Source organism: Pseudorca crassidens, chromosome 3, assembly GCF_039906515.1.
Source record: "Pseudorca crassidens isolate mPseCra1 chromosome 3, mPseCra1.hap1, whole genome shotgun sequence".
Classification (NCBI taxonomy): Eukaryota; Metazoa; Chordata; class Mammalia; order Artiodactyla; family Delphinidae; genus Pseudorca; species Pseudorca crassidens.
In genome coordinates, this window is record NC_090298.1 from 171,250,818 (window position 1) to 171,273,932 (window position 23,115).

Below are 23,115 nucleotides of genomic sequence, written 5' to 3' on the forward strand. Positions count from 1 at the left end.
GGGCCGCGGGACCAGAGGGTAGGATCCTAAGACACCCGCTTCACTAGGGGCTGGGGCTCCTGCTTCAGCAGCCTGGCGTGGGAGTAGACTCAGAGGGAGAATTTAAAACCAAAATGTTTATTGGAGTGTTGTATAAAAAAGTTTCCAGTCATAAAACGTGTATTACAAATCGGAGAAAACAAAAGACCACACGTTTGGCATGCATCGTAAAAACCACCAACAGATCTCTGAAACGTGTCCAAACAGCCGAGTTCTTGAAACCGAGCCCACTAGCGTGTAGTGCTGATGATCCCTTTCGGGCTCAGAATTAAGACCTTTCCAGTAGCTTTAATGTCCTTGAGGAATGTCAGTCCCAGCTCGGATATGCTGATATAAATAGAACTGCTGGGTAGACGGTGTGGGTAAAAACGAGCCCAAGTCTGAGCTTGGCTGCTGTGGCAACAGCTGAGCGCCCAGACCGCGGGCGGGGAGCGGGGGGAGGCACTGGTGTCTCCCAGGGGTTGATTCCTGCCGGCCACATCCCCGGAGGCCGTCCCTCCCCAGGGCTGGGAAGAGTGGGTTTTCTCCGGAAGGGTGCTCCTCATCACATGACAGGGGCTTAGAAAAAAGAATCGCTTCTGCATCATTTTAAGTGGCTTAATGTTAAGTATGTTTAAGGACAAATGCAAATTCGATTTCCCAGGCCCTGGCTGACATTGTAACATTGGACTCTGCTCCGTGTTTTCAAATACTTGATTACCAATGACGGTCACCAGCCTCCAGCCACAAGTGGCCACCAGTCCAGTGCACCCTCCCCCCACCAGCCAAGGGCATCCCAGCGCCTGTCTGGGCCACTTCAGGCTCCACCCAAGATCTCAAGCAGGCAAGAAAATTCATCTGCTGGGAACAACCCCTACCAGTGAGCCTGGGGGCTCTGCAGGCACTAGGGCAGCCCTGGGGCTGTTTTTCAGGACCTCTGGGCCTGCAGGGAGGGTGGGGCCCTCTCCCTTCCTTCCTGTCCTCGAGCCCAGCCTGCAAAACTGCTTCAGCAATTCAGACCCCAAATTCCAGGACAGACCTCTGATCCCCAGAGACTCTCAAAATACCTTGAAGGATGTAGCCAGTGCAGTTCCCACTTGCTTGAGTGCCACCCAGCCCCACCCTCCCAGCATCTCATCAGGCTCCCCAGACCCTCACGCTCCCTCAGCTCCTGCTACTTCTGGGAGAAGGAAGACAGCCCGCGGTCCAGGGACTCAGGTGGCCACGGAAAGGTGCTCGGACTTAAAGCCAGAGTCTGCAGGGGATTCTAGACTCAGAAGCAGCTTAGTTTTGTCGGCCACTGGCACCTTCCCGGCCTGGGGCTCAGGCCTCGGGCCCTCGTCGCCATGATCGATTCCCAGGGAAAGGACGCAGGTGGGCTGCTCCCGGCCTGGGGTGGGGGCAGGCCACCTCCGTGGCTCAGTATTGCGTCTTTTAAGACTTGAGCTGCGCTTACTGAAAGAAGTTTGCCGTCTGGGGCCTCAGAGCCCACAGAGACAGGCGCCCCAATGCCACCCCCTCGGGGGACTGTCCTGGTGACCCTGGCATACATGAGCCCCTGAGGTGGGATCCAGGCAATGTGTGTACTGACCGATGTAAAAAAATAAATATCCGTTAAAAAAATAACTTCTGTGTATCTACGTGGCAGAGGCGTCGAAGGTAAGCTGATGCAGGGAGGGGGCGGCCAGGCGGCCAGAAGCTGGACCGTGACATGGAGCCATCCCGTAGCGGTCAACTGGCCCGGGCAGGTCTGTCTCAGGAACACCATTTCAGCAAGAAGTTACAGAGGAAGCCGCGATATTAGTACATGCCCAAGAATACACGTGAGTCAGCGTGCCCTGTGCACAAGGCACGGAGTCGGAGCACGGGGAGTCCAGCGTCTCGCCCTGAAGTCACCCTCCTCCGACGGGAGGGTGGGAAGCGGTGGTTACAGGTGGACATCGTGCTGGAGCCCAAGGCATTTGTTTCCGAATTCGTCACACCTGTCCCCTCAAGGCTTACCTGAGGACAAGTCTTATAACGGATCCCCGTAAGGTGAGGAACTCAGCTGCAGAGAGCCCCAGAAGCGTGAGGCTCCAGCAGCCAGAGAGGGAGCCAGGAGGCCGACCCCACGCACCCCATTCCTGAGAGCAGAGCAGAAACTGTGACAAACCCCAAGCCCAGGCCTGACGGCAAAAGCCTGCGATTCCCTTGTTCTGGCGCTCGGCTGGCTGAGCCACCAAACTTCCACAGGGTGCCCCTTCCCCCCACCAGGTCAGAACCTGGATTCTGAATCTGGTTTTTTTAAAAGCTTAATAAAACAAACAACTATTGGATTCCTACGTGCAGTTCTGCTCTGTCCACCTCAGGCCTCCTCTCCCGCCCTGACCCCAGGCTGCAGCTGAGACCGAAGCGGTGGACGGGCCCCCTGGACTCCCAGCCCAAAGCCCGCTAGCCACTCGGCTCCTGGGCCCCAAACTCAACTGAAAGGTGAGAACGGGGCACTTAACACTCTGGACAGTGGTGATGAAGGGCCCAGGGAAACCCAGCGACAGGAAAGTTCAGCAGAGACCCACCCCCACGCTCTGGCAGTTCGCTTAAAAACTCTCTAGAAATGTACCAAGGACTAAAGAAGCCAACGATATAAAAATAGTTTTCAGTGGCCCTGGATAAAGAAAGACGTGTGACGAGGCATGTTCGGTTCACATGACGCGGCAGCCTCGAGAGGTGGTCCTCGGATCCCCCTGCAAGGAAGGACGGCACCAGTGAGGAGGCCAGGAAGGTGGCTGGTGGCCCCAGCCCCCTCCAGGAGGGGCTGGACAGGGGCAGGGCCTGAGCCACCATGAGAAAGCTCAGCTCCCAGCAAGATGACCCCAGCCTCAATGGTCCCTGTTCCAGAACCTTCCATGTCTCCCTCACCTCTGTTCTGAGCTACAGAACACGGTACAATTGTTTCAGACCCCGGAGCGTCTTGCACTTATATCTCATTCAGTGTGGTTCCTTGGCTCCCCACCTTCCCCCCAAAGCCATTATTAAGCCACCAGCACCCCACTCTGGAGGAAACGTGGTAACAGGGGGTTCGCTGAGAACCCTCGGGGCTCCACCAGAGTCACTTTGAGATGCAACAGGCTTTGAACACCCCACTCCCAGGGTGCCCGGGCCAGTACCCTAAGGTCCACACAACAAGCAAGCCCGGGAGGTGAGGGCAGCTGGCTCCATGGCCTGCCTCTGGCTGTGAGCTCTGCGGCCTGGCCGAGCCAGGGCGAGACCTGGGAGGTGCCCAGAGCAGCTGCGTAAACAGGGCCCACAGGCGTGTGCACGTGCGAGTGTGCGCGTGCCGCCTGGGAGCCTCTACCTGCTGATGGAAAAGATCCTCCTCTCCAAACTCGGCCGCCTCGTCCTCACCCTCCTCCCCGTCCTCGGCCTCCCGCGCCACCGAGGACTGCTTCACGGTTCTCATGGCCACTTCCTGTGCAAGACGACACAGCAGCTGCAGACGGCCACCCCAGGTGCTGGGGGCCCAGCCCACAGGCGAGGTGGTCAGGATGCTCGGCTGCCCAGGACCCGGCCCAAGCTGCGCTCACGTGCCCTGCTGGCCAAGTCCCCACCCCAGGAGGGACGCCAGGACCGAGGCAGAGGGAGGTGCTCACCTCCCCGTCAGCATTGACCAGGATGGTCCGGAAGCTCTCGCCCGTGCCCCAGCTGTTCTGGCTCTTCCACACGAGCGTTGACGGGGGGCTGTGAGCCACCCCTGCACCGGCTGCCCATACCTGGGGACACAGGAGGGCCTCCCGGTTAATGTCAGCTCCGGTCCCAGTGGCATGTACCACCAGCCGGCCCTCTATCACAGGCTCCCTCGATGCCCTGGGTGTTTAATCCTCCTGGCCCTACTGGGTCCTGGCTAGAGATGACAGTCACCAGGGTATGGTAGAAGAGACTGAGGTTCACAGTGACCAGGGCAAACGGGCCAGGCTGGAATCGGAAGCCCTAGAGTCCATGCCTATTGGCTGTCATGTGTCTCACCAGTGCCTGGACAGACAGCCTGGACTCAGCCCCACCTCCACCATGGACCCCCAGCACATCACTTAGGCCCTCCCAAGGGCTCCAGGGAAGCCCGGATGAAGAAACACTGGCACACAGGTGATCTGTGACAGCAGGCAGCTGTTCTCAGCGCCGGGGCTCCATCCCTGTAATGCTCTCCCCCTGCACCCCCGTCCCCCCACCCCATCCCAGTTGCACCTCACATCCTGCCCGCTCCCTCTCCGCAGCCACCTACCGTGACCGTCTGGCCGGCCCGCAGCACATACTTCGGCGTGAACTTGTAGGCGATCTCCTCCCCTTCTAGGATCTGCCTCTTGATCCTCCAGTTGCCCAGAGACTGATCCTGGCAAAGGGGACGGGCGTTGGCCCACGTCTCCGAGAAGACCCAGCGGGCTCCCCACGGGTTGGGTGGGGGCCTCACCTTGTCCGAGCTGTTCTTCAGCTGCACGAACTTGCCCTCTAGGTCGATCTCCTCGATGCTGATGCTGCCCGAGGCCGAGGCCTGCTGGGCCAGGCGGAAGCTGCTGCTGCTGGAGCCGGTGCCGCTGGAGCCCGTGCCCAGCGGCTCCTCCACCTCCAGCCGCTTCCGCTTGCTGCGGCCCAGGCGCCCGGACACGGACACGCTGCTGCCGCTGCTGCTCGATGTGGCCCGCGAGATGGTGATGCGCGATGACGGGCTGGGGGACAGCTTCAGCCTGGGGGGCGGGGTCGCGGGGTGCCTGGTGACTCAACCCGCCCGGCCCGGGACAACACGCTCGCCTCACCCCCACCCCCGCCGCGCCGCGCCCACCTCTCCTCCTCGCCCTCCAGGAGCTTGCGGTAGGCGCTGATCTCCATGTCCAGGGCCAGCTTGACGTCCAGCAGCTCCTGGTACTCGTTCAGCTGCTGCTGCATCACGTCCCGCATCTCCGTCATCTCCCGCTCCTTGGCGTCCAGCATCTTCCGGAACTTGTCCCGCTCCCCGGCCACGGTCTCCTCCAGCTCCCGGATCCGGTCCTCGGCCGCATTCGCCTGGGGCGGGGTCCACGCGCGTCACAGGGGGAAGCCCGGCCACCTCCGGGCCTCTTCCCCGCACCGACGACAGCGGTAGGGACGACGGGACGGGGCCTGAGGAGGGGTCAGGGGGCTCTGGCCAGTCACCTGCTTCTGGAGGCCGGAGAGCTGGTAGCTGAGGGACTCAACCCGCATGCGGGCCTCCTTAAGCTCCTCCCGAGCGGCGCTGGCGGCCTTGTCGTTCTGGTCGGAGCTCAGCTTGGCGTTGTCCAGCTGCGGGGACACGAGAGCGCGTGAGAGCCCGGGAAAGCCCGCGCGGGGCTGGGTGGGGCTGGGCGGGGCTGGGCGCGGCACCGGTGGGGCAGGGCGGGGCACACGCGCACTTTGGCCTGGTAGGTCTGCTCCAGCTCCAGGCGGTACAGCCGCACTTGCTCATCGTGCTGCGCCCGCAGCTCCTCCAGTGCCTGGGCCATCTTGAAGTCATACTCCTGCTGCCGGCTGCTGTCCACCTCCACCAGGCGCCGCTCGTGTCGCCGTCGCGTCTCCCGCACCTCCTGGGGACACAGCCGCGCGCTCACTGCCCCGGCCTGCTCACCAGCGTCCTGGACCCACCAGGGGCTGGACCGAGGACACGGTTCACAACCACTGAAGAGCGGCTGCCCAGCGTCTCCCAGCTGACGGCCAATCAACACACGTGCCCCTCCACACATGGGAGCAACACTCAGTAATGAAAAGGGGTGAAGCCCTGACACTCGCTACAACGTGGATGGACCCTGAGAACACGAGAGAAGTGAGAGAAGCCAGACACAGGACACGCAGCGTGTGATTCCACTGACGGAAACGTCCAGAACAGGCAGATCCACTGACACAGAGAGTGGGTTCGTGGTTGTCAAGGACTGGGGAGGGGGATGCAGTGACTGCTGATGGGGACGGGGCTTCTATTGGGGTGATGGAATGTTCTGGAATTAGATAGAGGTGATGGTTACACAATACTGTGAATGTGCTAAATTTCATTAAATTAATTGTATACTTTAAAATAGTTTTGTTATATTAAAAAAAACTGGAACGCTAATGGTAACGGGTACAGTTTCTTTTGGGGGGTGACAGAATGTTCTGGAATTAAGCAGTGATGGCTGCACAGTTCTGTGAATGGACTAAAAATCCAGTCTAAATTGTAAACTTTGAAAGATTTCTGGTATGGGAATGTTTCAATAAAGCTGTTATTAAAAAAAAGAATTCCTGATGGAGCCCATCCCGGGTGTCTGAGGTCCGAGACAGGACAGCAGTGGGTCGAGACAGTGACCAGCTGACAGATGCCCCAGCCACATGTGCCAGGAGTTGACCAGACAGCGGTGGAGTCAAGGGCACAGGGGGCAGCCCCAGAGCTCAGGGCCTCAGACGAAGCTCACTCCACAGACCTCAGTCACTCATCTCTGGCACCGGTTTGTGGAACAATAGGAATTGTTTCTAAAGAAAGTCAAGCATTTACAAAGGAGTGTGGTGGACCCTCAGCAGAATGCCCACCCGCCCCCAGGCCCACCTCAGGGACCCTCCCCCCCCGCCCCCCCCCCCCCACGTGGCCTCCTCACGGGATCCCTGACAGATGTGAGCTGCTTCTTGGCGCCCCTGGCCGCTCTGGCTAGAGCGGGGCCTGGCTGGAGCTGGAAGCCGCTCTGTGGCTGCATGGGCACCCTTCCCGCCAGCACTCTTCCAGAGCAGTGAGCGTGGGAAGTGGCCCGGCCCCCAGGGTTCTGTTCTGCACCACGACAGCACAATGGGCTGTGATGAGGTGGGAGGGCCCGGGGAGCCCCGAGGCCCAGCGATGAGGAGGCGGGGGAGGGTCTGCAGGGGGCTGAATTGCGGCCCTCCCAAAAGGTGTGCCCATGTCTTGGTCCCCAGAACCTGTGAGTGTGACCTTCCTGGACAAAGGGTCTTTGCAGATGTGATTAAGGGTCTCAAGACCATCCTGGATTACCCGGGTGGCCCTAAGTCTGAGGACGAGTGTCCTCGGAAGACACAGATGAGCAGGGGAGAGACAGAGAGTGACGGCCACGTGACGACAGAGGTGGGCATCAGGGTGACGTGGGAAGGAGGGAGCACCCCGGTTCCGCCGGGTGGGGCCCCACCTCCTCAAAGACGTCCTTGCGGAAGGCCAGCTCCTCCTGCAGGCTCTGGCAGCGGTTCTCCAGGTCCACGCGCATCAGCGTCTCCTTCTCCAGCTGCTTTTTGGCCACTGCGTGCCCATCCTCCGCCTGAAGACGTGGGACAAGCAGCTGGTGACGCTGTCTGCCTCAGCAGGCGGTTCTTGGGGGCCTGCAGCCCACCCACAGCTACCTTGGCCAGCTGGGCCCTCAGCTCCACCACGTCGTTCTCCAGGGCGCGCTTGTCGCTGAGAGCAGCGGCCAGCTCTGCCTCACTCTGGTGGAACACGGACTCCAGGTCCTTGACGCGGCCCTGGGCCACCGTCAGCTCGCCCTCCCTCTTCTTTGCGCTGAAAGTCAGGGGCAGAAGTTAGCAGGCAGCCCCGATGCCCAAGGCCAACTTCACGTCTGCCTCTGGGCCCCGGGTCCCGACCTAGCATCCCTCTCAGTAGCACGGCCTCACCTCTTGGCACCAAAGGTGCCCCATCTTCAAACACACTCTGTATCAGGGGGACCCCGCCAGCCGCTCAAAATAACCCTCAAGACGTGGGTTTTCATGTCCTTTTCCAAGACTTTTGGGCACAGGAAGGGTCATTTAGAGGAGAACTCTGATTTTTTTTTTTAATGTATTATTTATTTACTTTTTTTTTTTTTTGGCCACGCCGTGCGACTTGCAGGATCTTAGTTCCCTGACCAGGGATCGAACCTGCACCCTTGACAGTGAAAGTGTCAAGTCCTAACCACTGGACGACCAGGGAATTCCCTGTGTATAATTTATTAAAGTAACAAATTAAAACCTCGGCCTGGGGCTTCCCTGGTGGCGCAGTGGTTGAGAGTCCGCCTGCCGATGCAGGGGACACAGGTTCGTGCCCCGGTCCGGGAAGATCCCACATGCCGCAGAGTGGCTGGGCCTGTGAGCCATGGCCGCTGAGCCTGCGCGTCCGGAGCCTGTGCTCCACAACGGGAGAGGCCACAACAGTGAGAGGCCCGTGTACCGCAAAAAAAAAAAAACAAAAAACCTCGGTCTTTGAAAAGTCGATCTCATTTGTAAACTTAAGCTATTTTAGGCGGGCTTGCCCAGCTTCTAAGAGACAATTATCTCCAACATGAAATATTTAAGATGCCAAACAGACTTTTCTAACACACAACTCTTAAAAAAGGGGGAACATTTCTGAACGCTGCTCTAAATCTCCTTGGGGTTGACAGCTTGCCCACTTCCCCACCAAGGAACTGAAACTGCCTGGCAGCAGGGGGGACAGCCAGGGTCTCTCCCAGTGAGCACTGCAAGAGGTGGAGCAGCAGCCCTGGCAGCCCACCCCCTTCCCTGGTCCTGACAACCACAGACGTCCCCAGGACCATGCCCGGTGTCCCCTGGGGGCCGGACCACCCTGGGTGACAACCACTGGCAACACCACACCAGTTCGAGGGGACGGGGCAGAAAGTCCGGTGACTTCGGCCTCCAGGCCGACCCCGTCCTCACAGGAGCTCTGTGCGGGTGTTGCACGATGGCCTCTATGAGGGTCTGGGGGCTTGCAGCCCACACTCCTGAGCTTAAGCCACACAGTCCCAGTTCTTCCACTCACGGCGTGGGGCTGCAAATCCCGCATCCCTGGAGGGTTTGGGGAAACTAGAACCATCTGACACATCATTCCTGAAGACCAGCTTCATGAAAAGACCGTCCTCACACTAGAGATACATCTGCCAACACCCCTGTCTCCGTGGAGAACTTTCTCATAGGTGCAGACAGCAGTGCAACGTGCTGCCCTCAGCTGAGACCGGCGCGGTCCGAGGCTGGATGAAGCAGGAGGGGACGGGTGTGTGCGGGGCAGGAGCTGCTGGGCGTGGCCCTTGAGCCGGAGCCGTGAAGCCAGGGGCTGGGCCTCGTCTTTGGCAGGATCGGGGCGTCGGGCAGAGCAGAGTGCAGAGGAGTGAGGTGAGGCGCGCAGGCAGGTCAAGGTCAGCCACAAGGCGAGGGCGACAGCAGCAGAGGGATCAGGAAACGTGACAGATTTCTAGACGTCTTCACCCCATGCTAGGGCTCTGCAGAACGACACAGAATGGTCCAGAAAGCAGGGGTGCCAGCAGCCCTCACTGGCTTACGTGCCTGCTTCTTAACAGCTTCCAGGCGCGAAAGCAGATTCCTCCCCTGGAGCCCTAATTCCGGGAGGATTAGGCGGGAGCACCCGGCCTGTCAGTCCTCCACTTGACCACCTGCGTTTCCATCATCACAGTTTTCGCGATATATTTGGTAGGAAAAGAAAAGCACTGCTGTAACCTGTCAGGAGGTTCACCTTGCTCGCTGTCACGTGTCACCCACACCTGTCTGTGAGGGCTGCGAGCCGAAGAGCAGGAAGCGAGGCTGTTGGGCAAAGCACCTGTGGATGTGAGTGCCCACAGCCCGGGAAGCTTTCCTCCCAGAGCAGGGGCCAAAGCAAAAGCCACCAGCCCGGGTGCCCGACGGCGGACACAGCTGCTACCCTAAGCTGTCGCAGGAGCCTGGAACACGGCCGAGGGGCTGGGACGGCATCACGACACAGGTGCCATCGATGACCAGGCTCGAGGTCAGGAAAGCCTTGTGTTGTCTGACGGCGTCCACCTTGAGTTTAAATTTAAAAAGGTGGAAAAGAAATGCACCAGGTTGGCCTCGGAGATTCTGTCTGGGCAGAGGCTCATGGAGACTTTCATTTTTCTCTTGAAATTAAATGCATTATCTGCTTTCTCGCCAGGGAGTATCTATGACTCTGATAAGCAGAAAGAAACGTGACCTCTCGGCCCAGACAAGGAGCAACACGCAGGTTAAAGGTGTCTGGGAGGTTCAGGGCCTGAGAGGGGCCGGGGGAATTCCAGAATTCTCCTAATCTTCTCCAAGAAGCTCAAGTCCCTTTTTAATTAAAAAATGTAATAAATTAGGAATTCCCTAGTGGTCCAGTGGTTAGGACTCCGCGCTTTCACTGCCGAGGGCGTGGGTTCAATCCTCGGTCGGGGAACCAAGATCCCGCAAGCCGGGAGGTGTAGCCAAAAGGGAAAAAAAAAAAAAGTAATAAATTGATGGGATATCCAGTTTACCTGGCTGTTTTAAAAGTATACAGATTGCCTTTGCTGCTCATCAAAGACCAGGTGACTATACTGTGCGGGTCTGTCTCTGGGCTCTCTGTTCTCTTCCACGGAGGAACCAGAAACACATCACCAAGTGACAGAAGACAGTCTGAGAAGGCAACACACAGTGATTCTAACTCCAGGACATTCTGGAAAAGGCAGAGCTATGTGGGGACAGTAAAAGGATCCTTGGGAAAAAAAAAAAGGATCCTTGGTTTCCAGGGGTTGGGAGAAAGCATGAGTCAGAGGAGCACAGGGGATTTTCAGGGCAGTGAAACTACTCTGTGTGATACTGTGATGGTGGACGCGTGTCAGTGTACATTTGCCCAAACCCAGAGACTGCAGGACACCAACGGAGAACCCCTATGTCAACTACAGACTTCAGCTAAGAAGAATGCATTAATATTGGCTCTTCGGGCTTCCCTGGTGGCGCAGTGGTTGAGAGTCCACCTGCCAATGCAGGGGACACGGGTTCGTGCCCCGGTCCGGGAAGATCCCACATGTCGTGGAGTGGCTGGGCCTGTGAACCATGGCCGCTGAGCCTGCACGTCCAGAGCCTGTGCTCCGCAACGGGAGAGACCACAACAGTGAGAGGCCCGCGTACAGCAAAAAAAAAAAAAACAATTGGCTCTTCAATCGTGACAAGGCGGCACACCCATTACTGCAAGGTGGTCATCATCGGGGACCCTGGAGAGGGATTTGGGGAAACCTGTACTTTCCACTCATTTTCCTGTAAACCTAAAACTGTTCAAAAACAAAAACAAAAAAAATCTCTATTAATAATAATTTAGAAGTCTACTAATTAGAAAAAAATGAAAAAGAACCCTGCAAACGTGAAGGTGGCAGTCAGCTGCTGCTGGGACTATGAATGGGGACTGGAGCCCGGGTCCAGGCCTCAGTCCTGGTCCCTGCCACGCCAAGGGACCATGGATGACTCCTCCCCACACCTCATCCTCGGCTTCCCCTCTAACCGGAGTTGATGCCAGCCAGGACCTGCTGGGGTAGCCGTCAGCAGGGAGGAGATCTGGTGTCCCTCACGGAGTCCTTTATCTAAACACTCCACGAGTTTACATCACTTTATTCCTTCTGCTACCATCACCACCAGCACCGCCTTGTCCTCCAAATTTCCTGAGCCTTCTACTCGGGAGCAGGTGGGAGACGGTGCTCAAGAACGGGAAGAGAAGGTCACCCGCCGCCCCCGGCTTCCCCGGCTGGGCTCTGTGACCTGGGGCACCCCTCCTCTGGGGAAGGGGAAAGGCACAGGGCTACCAGCTACCAGGGATTCAGTCCCAGGAGAGCTGCTGGGTTTTAACTCTTCCTGGGGCCAAATTATATTGGGGGATAAAGGCTCTAGACGGGGCGGCCAGAGGGCCAGGCCACAGAGGCCGCACCCACCCACCCAGCGGCCCCCAGAACCCACACGGCCCGCTCCCAGGAGGGCTGCCCGAGCCGGGGGCCCCGCTCAGACGGGAGCCGCCACCTCGCACAGGGCGACAACCCCTGCCCCGGGCCCCTGTGCGCCCCAGAATCAGGTGACATCGTGCCGGCTGCAGCCCCACCTCTTGTTGGCTTCCTCCAGGTCGGCCCTCAGCTTCCCAGTTTCGATCTGCAGCCGGGCTCGGTCCCGGGCCGTCTCGTCCAGCACCCGGCGGGCATCAGCCAGCTCTGCCTCATACAGTGTCTTGATGCCGCTCACCTGGGGGGACAGCCAGGCCGAGGTGAAGCCCACCCTTCCCCACCAACACGGCTCCCACTCACCCCGACACTGCCCCACCTGCCCCGGGCCACACCAGCCTGTCCAGGTCACTGGTCCCCATCACTGCCCGCCGCTAGGCCGCACCTGCCAGCTGGGCACACACCTCAGGTCTCCCATCAGCCTCCCTGCCCCGCGCCAAGGGGCACAGGGCCGTGAGCGTGTTTACAAATATCTGGAACCAACAGGACAGTGAGACACCACCTCCCCCCCACGAGGATGGCTACCGTGGAAATGACAGTCGAACAAGTGCTGGTGAGGTTAGGGAGGAATCGGCACCTCCACGCACGGCCAGGGGATTAAAACGGTACAGCCACCATGGCAGACAGTCTGGCATTTCCTCAGATGGACAAACAGAGCAACCACCAACCCAGCAATTCCACCCCCAGGAATCTACCCGGGAGAAATAACACACATCTTACACAAGACCCAGGCGCATGCGTTCACAGCCCCATCACTCCTCATGGCCCCAACGTGGGAACAACCCAAATGCCCATCAGCAGATGACAGATAAACAGAATGTGGTCCCTCCACACATGGGAGCACCACTCAGTTGTGAGAAAGGGTGACGCCCTGACACTCACTCCAACGTGGACAGACCCTGAGAACACGATGCTCAGTGAGAAAAGCCAGACACAGGAGGACACACGGTGTGTGATTCCATCGATGGGAAACGTCCAGAACAGGCAAATCCCCAGGGACAGACAGTGGGTTCATGTCAAACGACTGGATGAGGGTGAGGGGGTGACCACTAATGGGGCCGGGGCTTCTTTTTTTTTTTTTTTAGTGCAATTCTGTTTTGTTATGTTTTTTTTGAGATATAGTTGATGTACGATATTATATAAGTTTCAGGTATATGACAGTGATTCGCAATTTTTAAGGGTTATACTCTATTCATAGTTACTAAAAAATATTGACTATACTCCCTGTGTTGTACAATATATCCTTGTAGCTTATTTACTTCATACATAACGGTCTGTTCCTCTTAATCCCCTACCCTATCTTGCCCCTCCCCAAGAAGGGGTTTCCTTTGGGGAGATGGCTGCACAGCTCTAAATATATTAACCACTCCTGAACTTAGAGCAGAGTTTAACTGGGTGAACTGCATGAGACGGGAATTATACCTCAATAAAGTTGTTAAAACACTTTTGGGAGCTGACACAGAAGGCAGAGGGTGACAAGGCAGCTGGCTTTGAAAGTGGCACCATTTCCCACAAAACTACAACAGAGCAGTGAGTGTCTGTGACATGGGTCAGAGGTCAACTTAAGGCCTGGGAGGGTCACTCCCCTCCCTTGCACAGGAAAGGCCCCTGAGCTGACGAGGCTCAGGGGAGCTGCCAAGGACCTGCCACTTGGTTGGGTGACCACCATCCCCGTTTGCCTGGGACCGAGGGGATTCCAGGATGTGGGATTTTTGAGGGTTCAAACCGGAATGTCCCAGGCAGGTCAGAACAAATCCAGAAGAGGTGGGATTTAATAGCCAGTCTGATCTCAGACTCCCACCCTCTCCGGCTGGGGCCTGGCTCTCCCACCTCAATCCAGCACTCCTGGTCATTTCATCCCACAGGTAGGGGGGGTATGGGCTCTTAGCCCCATTTCACAAATGGGGAAACTGAGGCACAGGACAGCACACTGCCCTCTCCTGACCTGTCAAGGTACGGGGCAGAGCAGTCCGCTGGGGGCAATTCCGAGAGGGGGACACGCAGGGGATGTGTCTCTGCCCTCTCTCCCCGCCCATCCAGTCACCTTCCAGAACTTTCCTAACCCCAGTGGAGGGCCTGGCACCTAGACAGGGATCTCAGACAAGCTCTCCGGCCCCACAGGCTGGGTTCCTACTGGGTACCTGTCTCTCCAGCCTCCCCTCATGGCACGAGGGGCGCAGATGGACCAACATGACAGAACATCAAGGTGAGATCAGAACAAACTGTTGGGGCTCAGGGGGCAGGAAACCCAGCACGAGATCCTGCCTGTACGCCTGATGCTTATCCACAGTGGACGTCAGCATTAATTTCGACTTTTGAAATATCCCATTAAGATACCACTCATGGGGACTTCCCTGGTGGTCCAGCGGTTAGGACTCTGTGCTTCTACTGCAGTGGGTGCGGGTTCGATCCCTGGTTGGGGAAGTTCCATGTACCACGCGGGGCGGCCAAAAAAAAAAAAAAAAGGTACCATTCACACCCCTAACCCGGCCTGCCCATGAGAAAACACCAGATGAATCCCAATGGGGACACTCCTGTCCCCACCTCACAGCTGCCAGGGCCCCAGGAACCAGGAAAGGTGGGGAACCAGCACATCCCACAGGGGCCCAGGAGATGGGAGACCTGGATGTCACAGGGGTCCTGAGGGGTCCTGGGGCAGAGAGGATGGTGGGTCAGCTCAGGAGATCTGAGCAAAGCTAAAGTGATGCAGCACTGTCGGAGAGCAAGCTGTGAGACACACTGACGTGAGATGCTGATGGGGACCCAGTACCGCCCTCAACCTTTGTCTATACACCTAACACTGACCCAAGAAGTAAGCTCGAGGGGCTTCCCTGGTGGCGCAGTGGTTAGGAATCTGCCTGCCAATGCAGGGGACAGGGGTTCAAGCCCTGGTCCGGGAAGATCCCACATGCCGCGGAGCGACGAAGCCCGTGCGTCACAACTACTGAGCCTGCGCGTCTGGAGCCTGTGCTCCGCAACGGGAGAGGCCGCGACAGTGAGAGGCCCGCGTACTGCGATGAGGAGTGGCCCCCGCTCACCGCAACTAGAGAAAGTCCTCGCACAGAAACGAAGACCCAACACAGCCAAAAATAATTAATTAATTATTTTTTTAAAAAAAGAAGTAAGCTCGAGCAATTCAAAATACATCGTGCGTTCATCTCTGTGAGCGAGAACGTGGGCGTCCCACTAGACTCCGTGCCCAAGGCGAGGGCCTCACTTGTCCTAGGCCATCTTGGGTGACTCTCGGGGGTCTTGTTAAAGAGCAGGCAGACCTCAGGGACACAGAGGGTCCCGTTCCAGACCCCTGCAATAAAGCGAGTATCACAATAAAGCGAGTCATACGAATTGTTTGGTTTCCCAGTAGATATAAAAGTTATACACAAAAGGACTTCCCTGGTGGCACAGTGGTTAAGACTGTGCTCCCAATGCAGGGGGCCCAGGTTTGATCCCTGGTCAGGGAACCAGATCCCACATGTATGTTGCAACTAAGAGTTCATATGCCACAACTAAGGAGCCCGCCTGCCGCAACTAAGGAACCGACATGCCACAACTAAGGAGCAGGCAAGCTGCAACTAAGGAGCCTGCCTGCTGCAACTAAGACCCGGCACAACCAAATAAATAAATAAAATAAATAAATAAATTTTTTTTTTAAAAAAGTTATGCCCAGGGAATTCCCTGGCGGTTCAGTGGTTAGGACTCTGCACTTTCACTGCCAAGGACGTGGGTTTGATCCCTGGGAATGGATCTTTTTCCCACAAGCCGCATGGCTCAGCTAAAAAAAAAAATTTATGCTCACACTATCCTGCAGTCTATTGACTGTGCAATAGCCTTGTGGCAAAAAAAACAATGCACAGCCCTTATTTAAAAATACCCTATTAGGACTTCCCTAGTGGCGCAGTGGATAAGAATCCACCTGCCAATGCAGGGACATGGGTTTGATCCCTGCGCCGGGAAGATCCCACATGCCGTGGAGCAACTAAACCTGTGAGCCACAACTACTGAAGCCCACGCGCCTAGAGCCCGTGCTCCGCAACAAGAGAAGCCACCGCTGCAAGAAGCCCACACACTGCAGCGAAGAGTAGCCCCTGCTCGCTGCAACTAGAGAAAGCCTGTGCGCAGCAACGAAGACCCAACACAGCCAAAAAAAAATAAATAAAAAATTTTTTTAAATTTTTTAAATTAAAAAAAATAAAAATACTTTATTGCTAAAAAATGCTGTCACCTGAGCCTCAGCAAGTTGTAATCTTTTTGCAGTAGTAACATCAAAGGTCACTGATCACAGATCACCATAACAAATAACACAAATGAAGAAACTGGAAATATCTGGAGAAAGATCAAAACGTGACACAGAGACCTGAAGGGAACAGACTTGCCCAAGGCAGTGTTGCCACAGACCTTCAATTTGTAAAAATGCAGTGTCTGTGCAGCGCAATGACCCGAGATGTGTCCGTGCTCGGTTCTCACAGCGTTTTGGGCATGTGCGCGCATGTGCACACCCATCTGTGTGTCTTAGTAAGGCAATCCTCTACAGCCAGGACTGCAAACTCAGGCCCAGGCGCCAAAATTCCAGCCCACCAGCTGTTTTTGTCCAGCCTGTGGGACTAAAATGGTTTTTATGTTTTCAAATTGGCTGGGTGAACAAAAAGAAAAAGGTATCTCATGACACAGGCACCCATATGAAGTGCACATTTCAGTGTGTATACATAAAGCTTTATTGTCAGGCAATCTGCGCATTCCTCCATGTACTGCCCGGGGCAGCTTCCCCACCACAAAGGCCGAGCTGAGTGCTCAAGCCTGAAACCATCAGCCCACAAAGCTGAGAACAACTCCAGCCCTTTCCAGAAAACACCTGCCGAACCCAATCGACAGCACTGGGACGATGGAGAAAATTCTATCTAGAGGAGGACGCGCAGATGGCCAATGTCACAAAGGCTCTTTCAACCAGTGAACAGGGGTTCTCCGGGCAGGCCTGTGCCTCCCTGCACTGTGACACTTGGGACAGTCCTGTGGGAGCCCCGGGCACAGCTTGGGCCTTTAGTTCTGTCTTTTCCAGCCGGTGCGGAACGATCGCCGAGCTTGAGGAATCCCAGCAAGTGTGCTGCCGTGGAGCAGCAGGGCTCGCGTCACCCGACGTGGCCTTTTCCTGGGGCCCCAGACTTACCCTGTGAGGACCCGCCTGCGTCCCAGGGATTGAGAACCACAGCCAAACACCGGCCCTCCCCAAACTCCCAGAGCCCAGCTCAGCTCTTGCTCCCGGGGTCCACCTGGGGAGCACCCTCCGACCCCCGCAGCAATGGGACACCTGGGCAGCAAGGGGGAAGAAAGCGAAGCCCAGAGGAACTCAACATCCGATGCGGAGGCTCCCCGGAGAACCCCCCTCCCTCCCTGGCCCACTCCTGTCCCCTCAGCACCCTTGATCCTTCTCAAACAGAAATCTGGCCAGCCCCCAGCCTCCCAGAAACCCTCCAGTGACATCTGCACGTGGCATTCGCCCCATTACCGCTCACCCGGCCAGAAGATGCATCATCTGACTTCCGATGGGAAAGGCTAGAGTCTACAAGTGGCCAGCCCAGGCTTGTGGATGGGAATCTGACTTTTTACCTTATGCCCCTGGACCCTTCGGATTGATTACAAGCACACAGTGTGCTCACAACATTTTAAACTGCATCATCACAGGATTCCTTAAGTGGCTTCTCAGCCTTGACACTAATGGCATTTGGGGCCAGATCATCCTCTGTGGGGGACCCTCCTGGGCTCTGCGGGGTGTGGAGCAGCATCCCTGCCCCCCCCCCAAGTGTGACAACCACAGATGTCCCCAGCCATCACCCAGTGTCCCCTGGGGGCAGATTCCTTCCAGGTGAGGAGCTGCGGAACAGGTAAAGTGCCCTCTGGGAGGCCTGACACACCACGCCCCCCACGCCCTCCGTGCCTCATCCCGCCCGCCCCAGCCTGAGCCCTGGCGGCTCCCTGAACCTGCCTGGCCCGCCCATCAAGCCCCGCCCCTCCGTAACCCTGGCCACTTGCAGGCCACTTGCAGGTCACTCGCGCCACCCACATGACCACACCACCTCTTGCTCCAGCAGGTTACCGGCCCTCTCCACTGTCCAGCTGAGAGGGGCATTTGTCATCTCACCCCCAAGCTCTAGGACAGCAAGCTAGTGGGAACTCCCCACTCCCGCTGCAAACACTCCTGTCACCTGGGTGGCCCCAGATCTTGAGCACAGCCCTGGGGGATGCTCACCGTGGGGCTGGGCTCCCCTGCATCCCAACCAGCCTCGGCAGCTGCCCAGACACATCCAGTTCCCCAGGCCCTGCCCCTGCATGCACTCTCGAGCACAACATCCATCCAGCGGGGTCCAGCACCCCACGTCCATCAGGCCCACTAGGCTGCCACCCCCAAAGGTCAGCACGGTGGTTCAGCCCGCAGGTGGGACAAGAGGCTGGGGGGAATGATCCCGGGCGCTGACCAGCCTGGCAGGGGGGACCTGGGCCTGCATCCCGAGGACGTGCACGCACTGCTGAAGCAGGTGGCCGCGCTCTGAGTCGGACCACTCCAGCCCCATTGCACAGACAACAAAACCAAGGCTCTGGGAGGCTGAGTGACCTGCCCAAGGTCACAAATTAAAAGCAGGTTTGGATCCCGAGCCTTAATCCAATCTCAGGCAACCTGATACAGCCCCACCAGCCACCAAGCTTCTACCCCCCTGGATGCCCAAGCCACACCTTCTGGGACCATCCCTACCCTAGGGACCATCACAGGGACAACAGAACCCACGGGATCCTTCACTTCATCGCTTTTATTCTACAAAACAAATGTGAACTCATTGTGGCCCCACAAACAAGCCCCCAAAGTAGGTATTTATTATTATTTCCAATTTACAGAAGAGGCACTGAGCCCAGAGAAGTTAAGTGATTTGCCCAAGATCACAGAGGGTACGTGGCTCCCAGAAATGACCCCCCCACCTCCCCAGCCCCCTGAGGCTCTCCTCCCAGAAGTCAGTCACTGGGCCCATTCTCCGGAGTGGGAGGCCAAGGCTCAGAGCGCTAAGTGCCAACTTCAGACCATGACTCTTGCACGGGGCCCACAGGGGAACCACATGGCGGGCATCCCTCCCCCTTATTCTGAGGACCTGCCCTGGGGTTGGGGGGGGCGCCAGTGGGAGAAAAGGAGGGCACTAGGTTGGCAGCCAGTCCGGACACACCCCACCCAGGACCCCCAGACACCAGCCCTCACATCCCCTTAGGGGACAGGGCTTGTCCAGCCCCTTATCCCTCAGTCTGCACCAAAACTTCCCGCTGGTTCCCCAAGAACTCATGCCTCCCCCTCCCCTCACATCCCCCAGGACGGGGCAGGGGCTAGCAGACTACTAGGCTCCTGCTAACCAGCCAAGGGGTCCCAGGGCCCAACTAAGGGCCTCCCAAATTTCCCATGGGACCAGGGAGACATCAGATTCCCCCCCTCTGACCCCCGCCCACCCCAGGCCCCGGTAAAAGACCGAACCTCCTGCCTAACCCCACCCCAATCACCGAACTCCCCAGGATTCATTACAGGACCCCTGCAAAGTTCCAAGGAGAACTGAGACCACTGACTCACCCCAGAGACCCCCCTGAGACCCCCCACCCCTCCTCAGGACCCCCTCAGAGGGTCTGAGCCTCCCAGTCTCCCCAGAGACCCGAGAACCTCCCCCGTTTTCTCCTAGGACACCCGAACACCCAGACACATCCCTCAAGACTCCCCACAACTCCCTTAGGGGTGGGGTCCACCCTGGCTCACACCCCATCACTCAGGGGCCCCCTAGAACTCCCCGAATCCCTTGGTGGGCAGAGCCTGCCCCATCTCCCCTTGCCCAGGCAGACCCCCCCCTTCACTTCCCCAGGCACAACACCCCCAAGGTCCCCTGGGGATCCCTCAGAGGAGGGGACCTGCCCAGTCTGCACCCCTCACTCAGGCCAACCCCCCTCAGGGGACTGGTCAGCCCCAGACTCATGGGATCCGTGAAACACCCAGGAGACCCCCCGTGGGTGGGGACCTGCTCCAGGGTGCACCCTCACTCGGGGCCCCCCAGATACCCTGGGGACCCACCAGAGGACGGGACTCGCCCTAGTCTGCACGTTTCTCAGGGGATCACTCGGGGGGCGGGGCCGGCGCCAGTCTCCACCTCTCGTACGGGGAGCGGGGGTAGAAACCCCCGGGGAATCCCTCGTGAGCGTCCGTTCTGGCCTCTACCCCTCACTCAGGCCCCCCGAACCTCCCCGGGGACTCTCAGAGACAGAAGTCCGCCCCGGCTTGCACCCCTCACTCGAGGGACCCCGAGATCTCCCCACACCCCTCGATGGGCGGGGCAGGAAACAGTCTCCACCTCTCGCACTGGAGGGGTCCCCGAAACCCGCCGGGGACACTCACAGGCCGGGGCCCAACCAAGCGTGCGACCCTCGCCGGGGCCCCCGAAGCCCCCTGGGGACGCCTCGGTGGGCAGGGCCCGCCCCAGTCTCCCCCTCTCGCAGGGGCGTCCCCGAAGCCCCCCGGGGACCTTGAGAGCCCGGCCCGCCCCAGCGAGAGCCCCCGGCGCAGCGCCCACCTCGCGCGTGGTCACCTCCTCCCGCTCGGAAATCTTGAGCTGGAGCCGGTCGTTCTCCAGCTCGAGCGCGCGGACGCGGTCGATGTAGTGCGCCAAGCGGTCATTGAGCTCGCGCAGCTCCTCCTTCTCCTGCAGCCGCGACAGGCGCGTGGGCGACAGCGGCGTGGCGGGCCCGCCCGCGCGGCCGGGCGGCGGTGTGGCCATGGCGGCTGCGGCGGCGGAGGCGGCGGCGGCGGCGGCTCGGGGTCCGCGCGGCTCGGAACGGCGGCCGCGGCTCGGCGGGCTCATTCAATCCGACCCGCCGACCAAGATGGCGCCCGCAGCCCGCCGCCGCCGCCGCCGCGGGGCAGCCTGGAACTTGTAGTCCGGCCGGCGCCGCGCGCGGCATGGCGGGAGCTGTAGTCTCCCGCTCAGTTTCCCGCGCTGTCCTGGAGCCAAACCGCCGGGCTCCAAATCCCAGCTGGGCCAATGCGTGAAACCGGGTTTCTTTCCGGGATTCAGTTTCCCCTCTTGTATAACCTACCTACCTACCTCTTTGGAGATTCATTAAAATTAAAGGTGGGGTGGTGAAGGAACCTCAGAAATATGTTCGGTGATCTCACCGATATGTGGAATTAAAAAAAAAAAATCAAAAATACCCCAGGCTCATGTAGATACTGTCAAGTTGTCCTCTGAAGAGGTTTACCAGTTTACCCTTTTGCAACAATGTATGAGATTGTCTGTTTTCCTGAATTGCTGTCAACCCTGAATCATCTTTTATTTTATTTTTTTAATTTATTATTTATTTTATTTTATTTATTTTTCGCTGTGTTGGGTCTTCGTTGCTGCGCGGGCTTTCTCTAGTTGCGGCGAGCGCGGGCTACTCTTTGTTGCGGTGCGCAGGCTTCTCATTGCGGTGGCTTCTCTTGTTCTGGAGTACGGGCTCTAGGTGCGCAGGCTTCAGTAGTCGTGGCTCGCGGGCTCTAGAGCACAGGCTCAGTAGTTGTGGCGCACGGGCTTAGTTGCTCCGCGGCATGTAGGATCTTCCCGGACCAGGGCTTGAACCCGTGTCCCCTGCATTGGCAGGCGGATTCTTAACCACTGCGCCAAGAGGGAAGCCCTGAATCATCTTTTAAATTATTTTATTTATTTGAATTTCTTTTTATGTCCATAAGCAAAGTTTTGCCATTTTCTTTTGTGTATGTGTGTTTTTGTTTTTGTTTTTGTTTTGAGGTATAGTTGATTTACAATGTTGTGTTAGTTTCATGTGTACAGCCCAAGCTCATATGAACAGAGAACAGATTGGTGTCTGTGGGTGTGGGGTATGAAGTGGGTGAAGGGGGTCAAAGAGTACACATTTCCAGTTATTAAATAAATATCATGGGGATGTAATGGGCAGCATGGTGACGGTAGTTAATAATACTATATTGCATATTTGAAAGTTGCTAAAAGAGTAGATCTTAAAAATTCTCATCATATGAGAAAAAACCCTGTAACTATTTGTGGTGACGGATGTCACCTAGACTTATGGTGGTGATCGTTTCCCAGGATATACAAATATCGAATCATTAGTTTGTACACCTGAAACTAATATAATGTTATGTCAATTATACCTCCATTTTTTGGGGGGGGGAGGGGTACGCAGGCCTCTCACTGTTGCGGCCTCTCCCGTTGCAGAGCACAGGCTCCGGACGCGCAGGCTCAGCAGCCATGGCTCACGGGCCCAACCGCTCCGCGGCATGTGGGATCTTCCCGGACCGGGACACGAACCCGCGTCCCCTGCAACGGCAGGCGGACTCTCAACCACTGCGCCACCAGGGAAGCCCTATACCTCCATTTTTTAAAAAAAATGTTCAGTGAAAGGAGGCAGACACAGGCCTCTCTTGCCTTCGAGATGGCCCACACTCCGTCTGTGGAGTGTGTTTCTCTCTAAATAAATCCACTTCTTACCTATCGTTTTGTCCCTCACTGAATTCTTTCTGTGACAAGACATCAAGAACCTGAGCTTCATTAAGTCCTGAGACCAGCACAAAACCCCCCACCAGATGGAAGATGTTCCAGAGAGAAGGTCACAGTTTGGTAACCTTGAGAAGCTCATCAAGGGACCACCTGAGCCCAGATTAAAGGAGCACAGGCCCTTCACACACCCTAATCCTTATCAGCAGCACCCCCCCTTGAACTATTGCTATAAAAACTCCTCACCAAATTCCCCCAGGTTGGGACACACAGTTTTTGGCGGGTGCGAGCCCACTGTGTCCCCCTTTGCCTAGCAAAGCAATAAAGCTATTCTTTTCTACTTCACCCGAAAAAAAAAAAAAAGCCAGACACAAAAGGTCACACAGCATATGCGTCCACTCATATAAAATGCCTAGAAGAGGCAAAATGATACAGCAGGGTCTGTCCAACTCGGCTCTGTGGACATTTGGGCCCCATCACTCTCTGTGGGAGGACCATCCTGTTCATTGTAGGATGTCAGGTGGCATCACTGGGCTCCCCCCACCCCGGCCACCTGATGCCAGCAGCACCACCACACCCTCCGATCCAGACAACCAAAAATGTCCCCAGATGTTGCCACATGTCACCGAGGGGACAAAATCACCCTCAGTGGAGAACCACTTCCTTCCTCTAACCCTGGAACTTGCACCGCTGTTCTTTCTGCCCTGAGAACGGCCACCCCCCCTTACATCTCACCTCGGGGGACTTGGTGCAAACAGCCTTCCTCGGGGACCCCAGCAAATCACACACTGAGAACTTGGATTCCTTTACCAGCCCTCTGGGGTGTGGGGTGGGACGGCCTCCCCGCTGCGCGCGGGCTTTCTCTAGTTGCGGCAAGC

At 57.3% G+C, this 23,115-nt stretch overlaps 1 protein-coding gene across 5 annotated transcripts; it reads right to left on the minus strand.

Annotated features, from left to right (window-relative positions):
- Positions 1-101: 101 nt before the first annotated feature.
- LMNB2 (lamin B2) lies at positions 102-20,615 on the minus strand. Of its 5 annotated transcripts, none has more exons than XM_067734416.1 (12): positions 20,303-20,615; positions 11,828-11,964; positions 7,366-7,522; positions 7,158-7,283; positions 5,415-5,585; positions 5,179-5,304; positions 4,829-5,049; positions 4,460-4,733; positions 4,274-4,381; positions 3,648-3,767; positions 3,353-3,466; positions 102-2,741 (listed from the first exon to the last, which is right to left on the minus strand). In XM_067734416.1, exons 1-12 carry the CDS (start codon positions 20,588-20,590, stop codon positions 2,700-2,702), a joined length of 1,884 nt encoding a protein of 627 aa, XP_067590517.1. In that variant the 5' UTR covers positions 20,591-20,615; the 3' UTR covers positions 102-2,699. The 5 variants fall into 5 exon arrangements, with proteins under 5 accessions (XP_067590517.1, XP_067590518.1, XP_067590519.1 ...); XM_067734417.1 differs by having other exon boundaries at positions 3,353-3,509; XM_067734418.1 differs by lacking the exon at positions 3,353-3,466.
- Between the last annotated feature and the right edge of the window lie 2,500 nt (positions 20,616-23,115).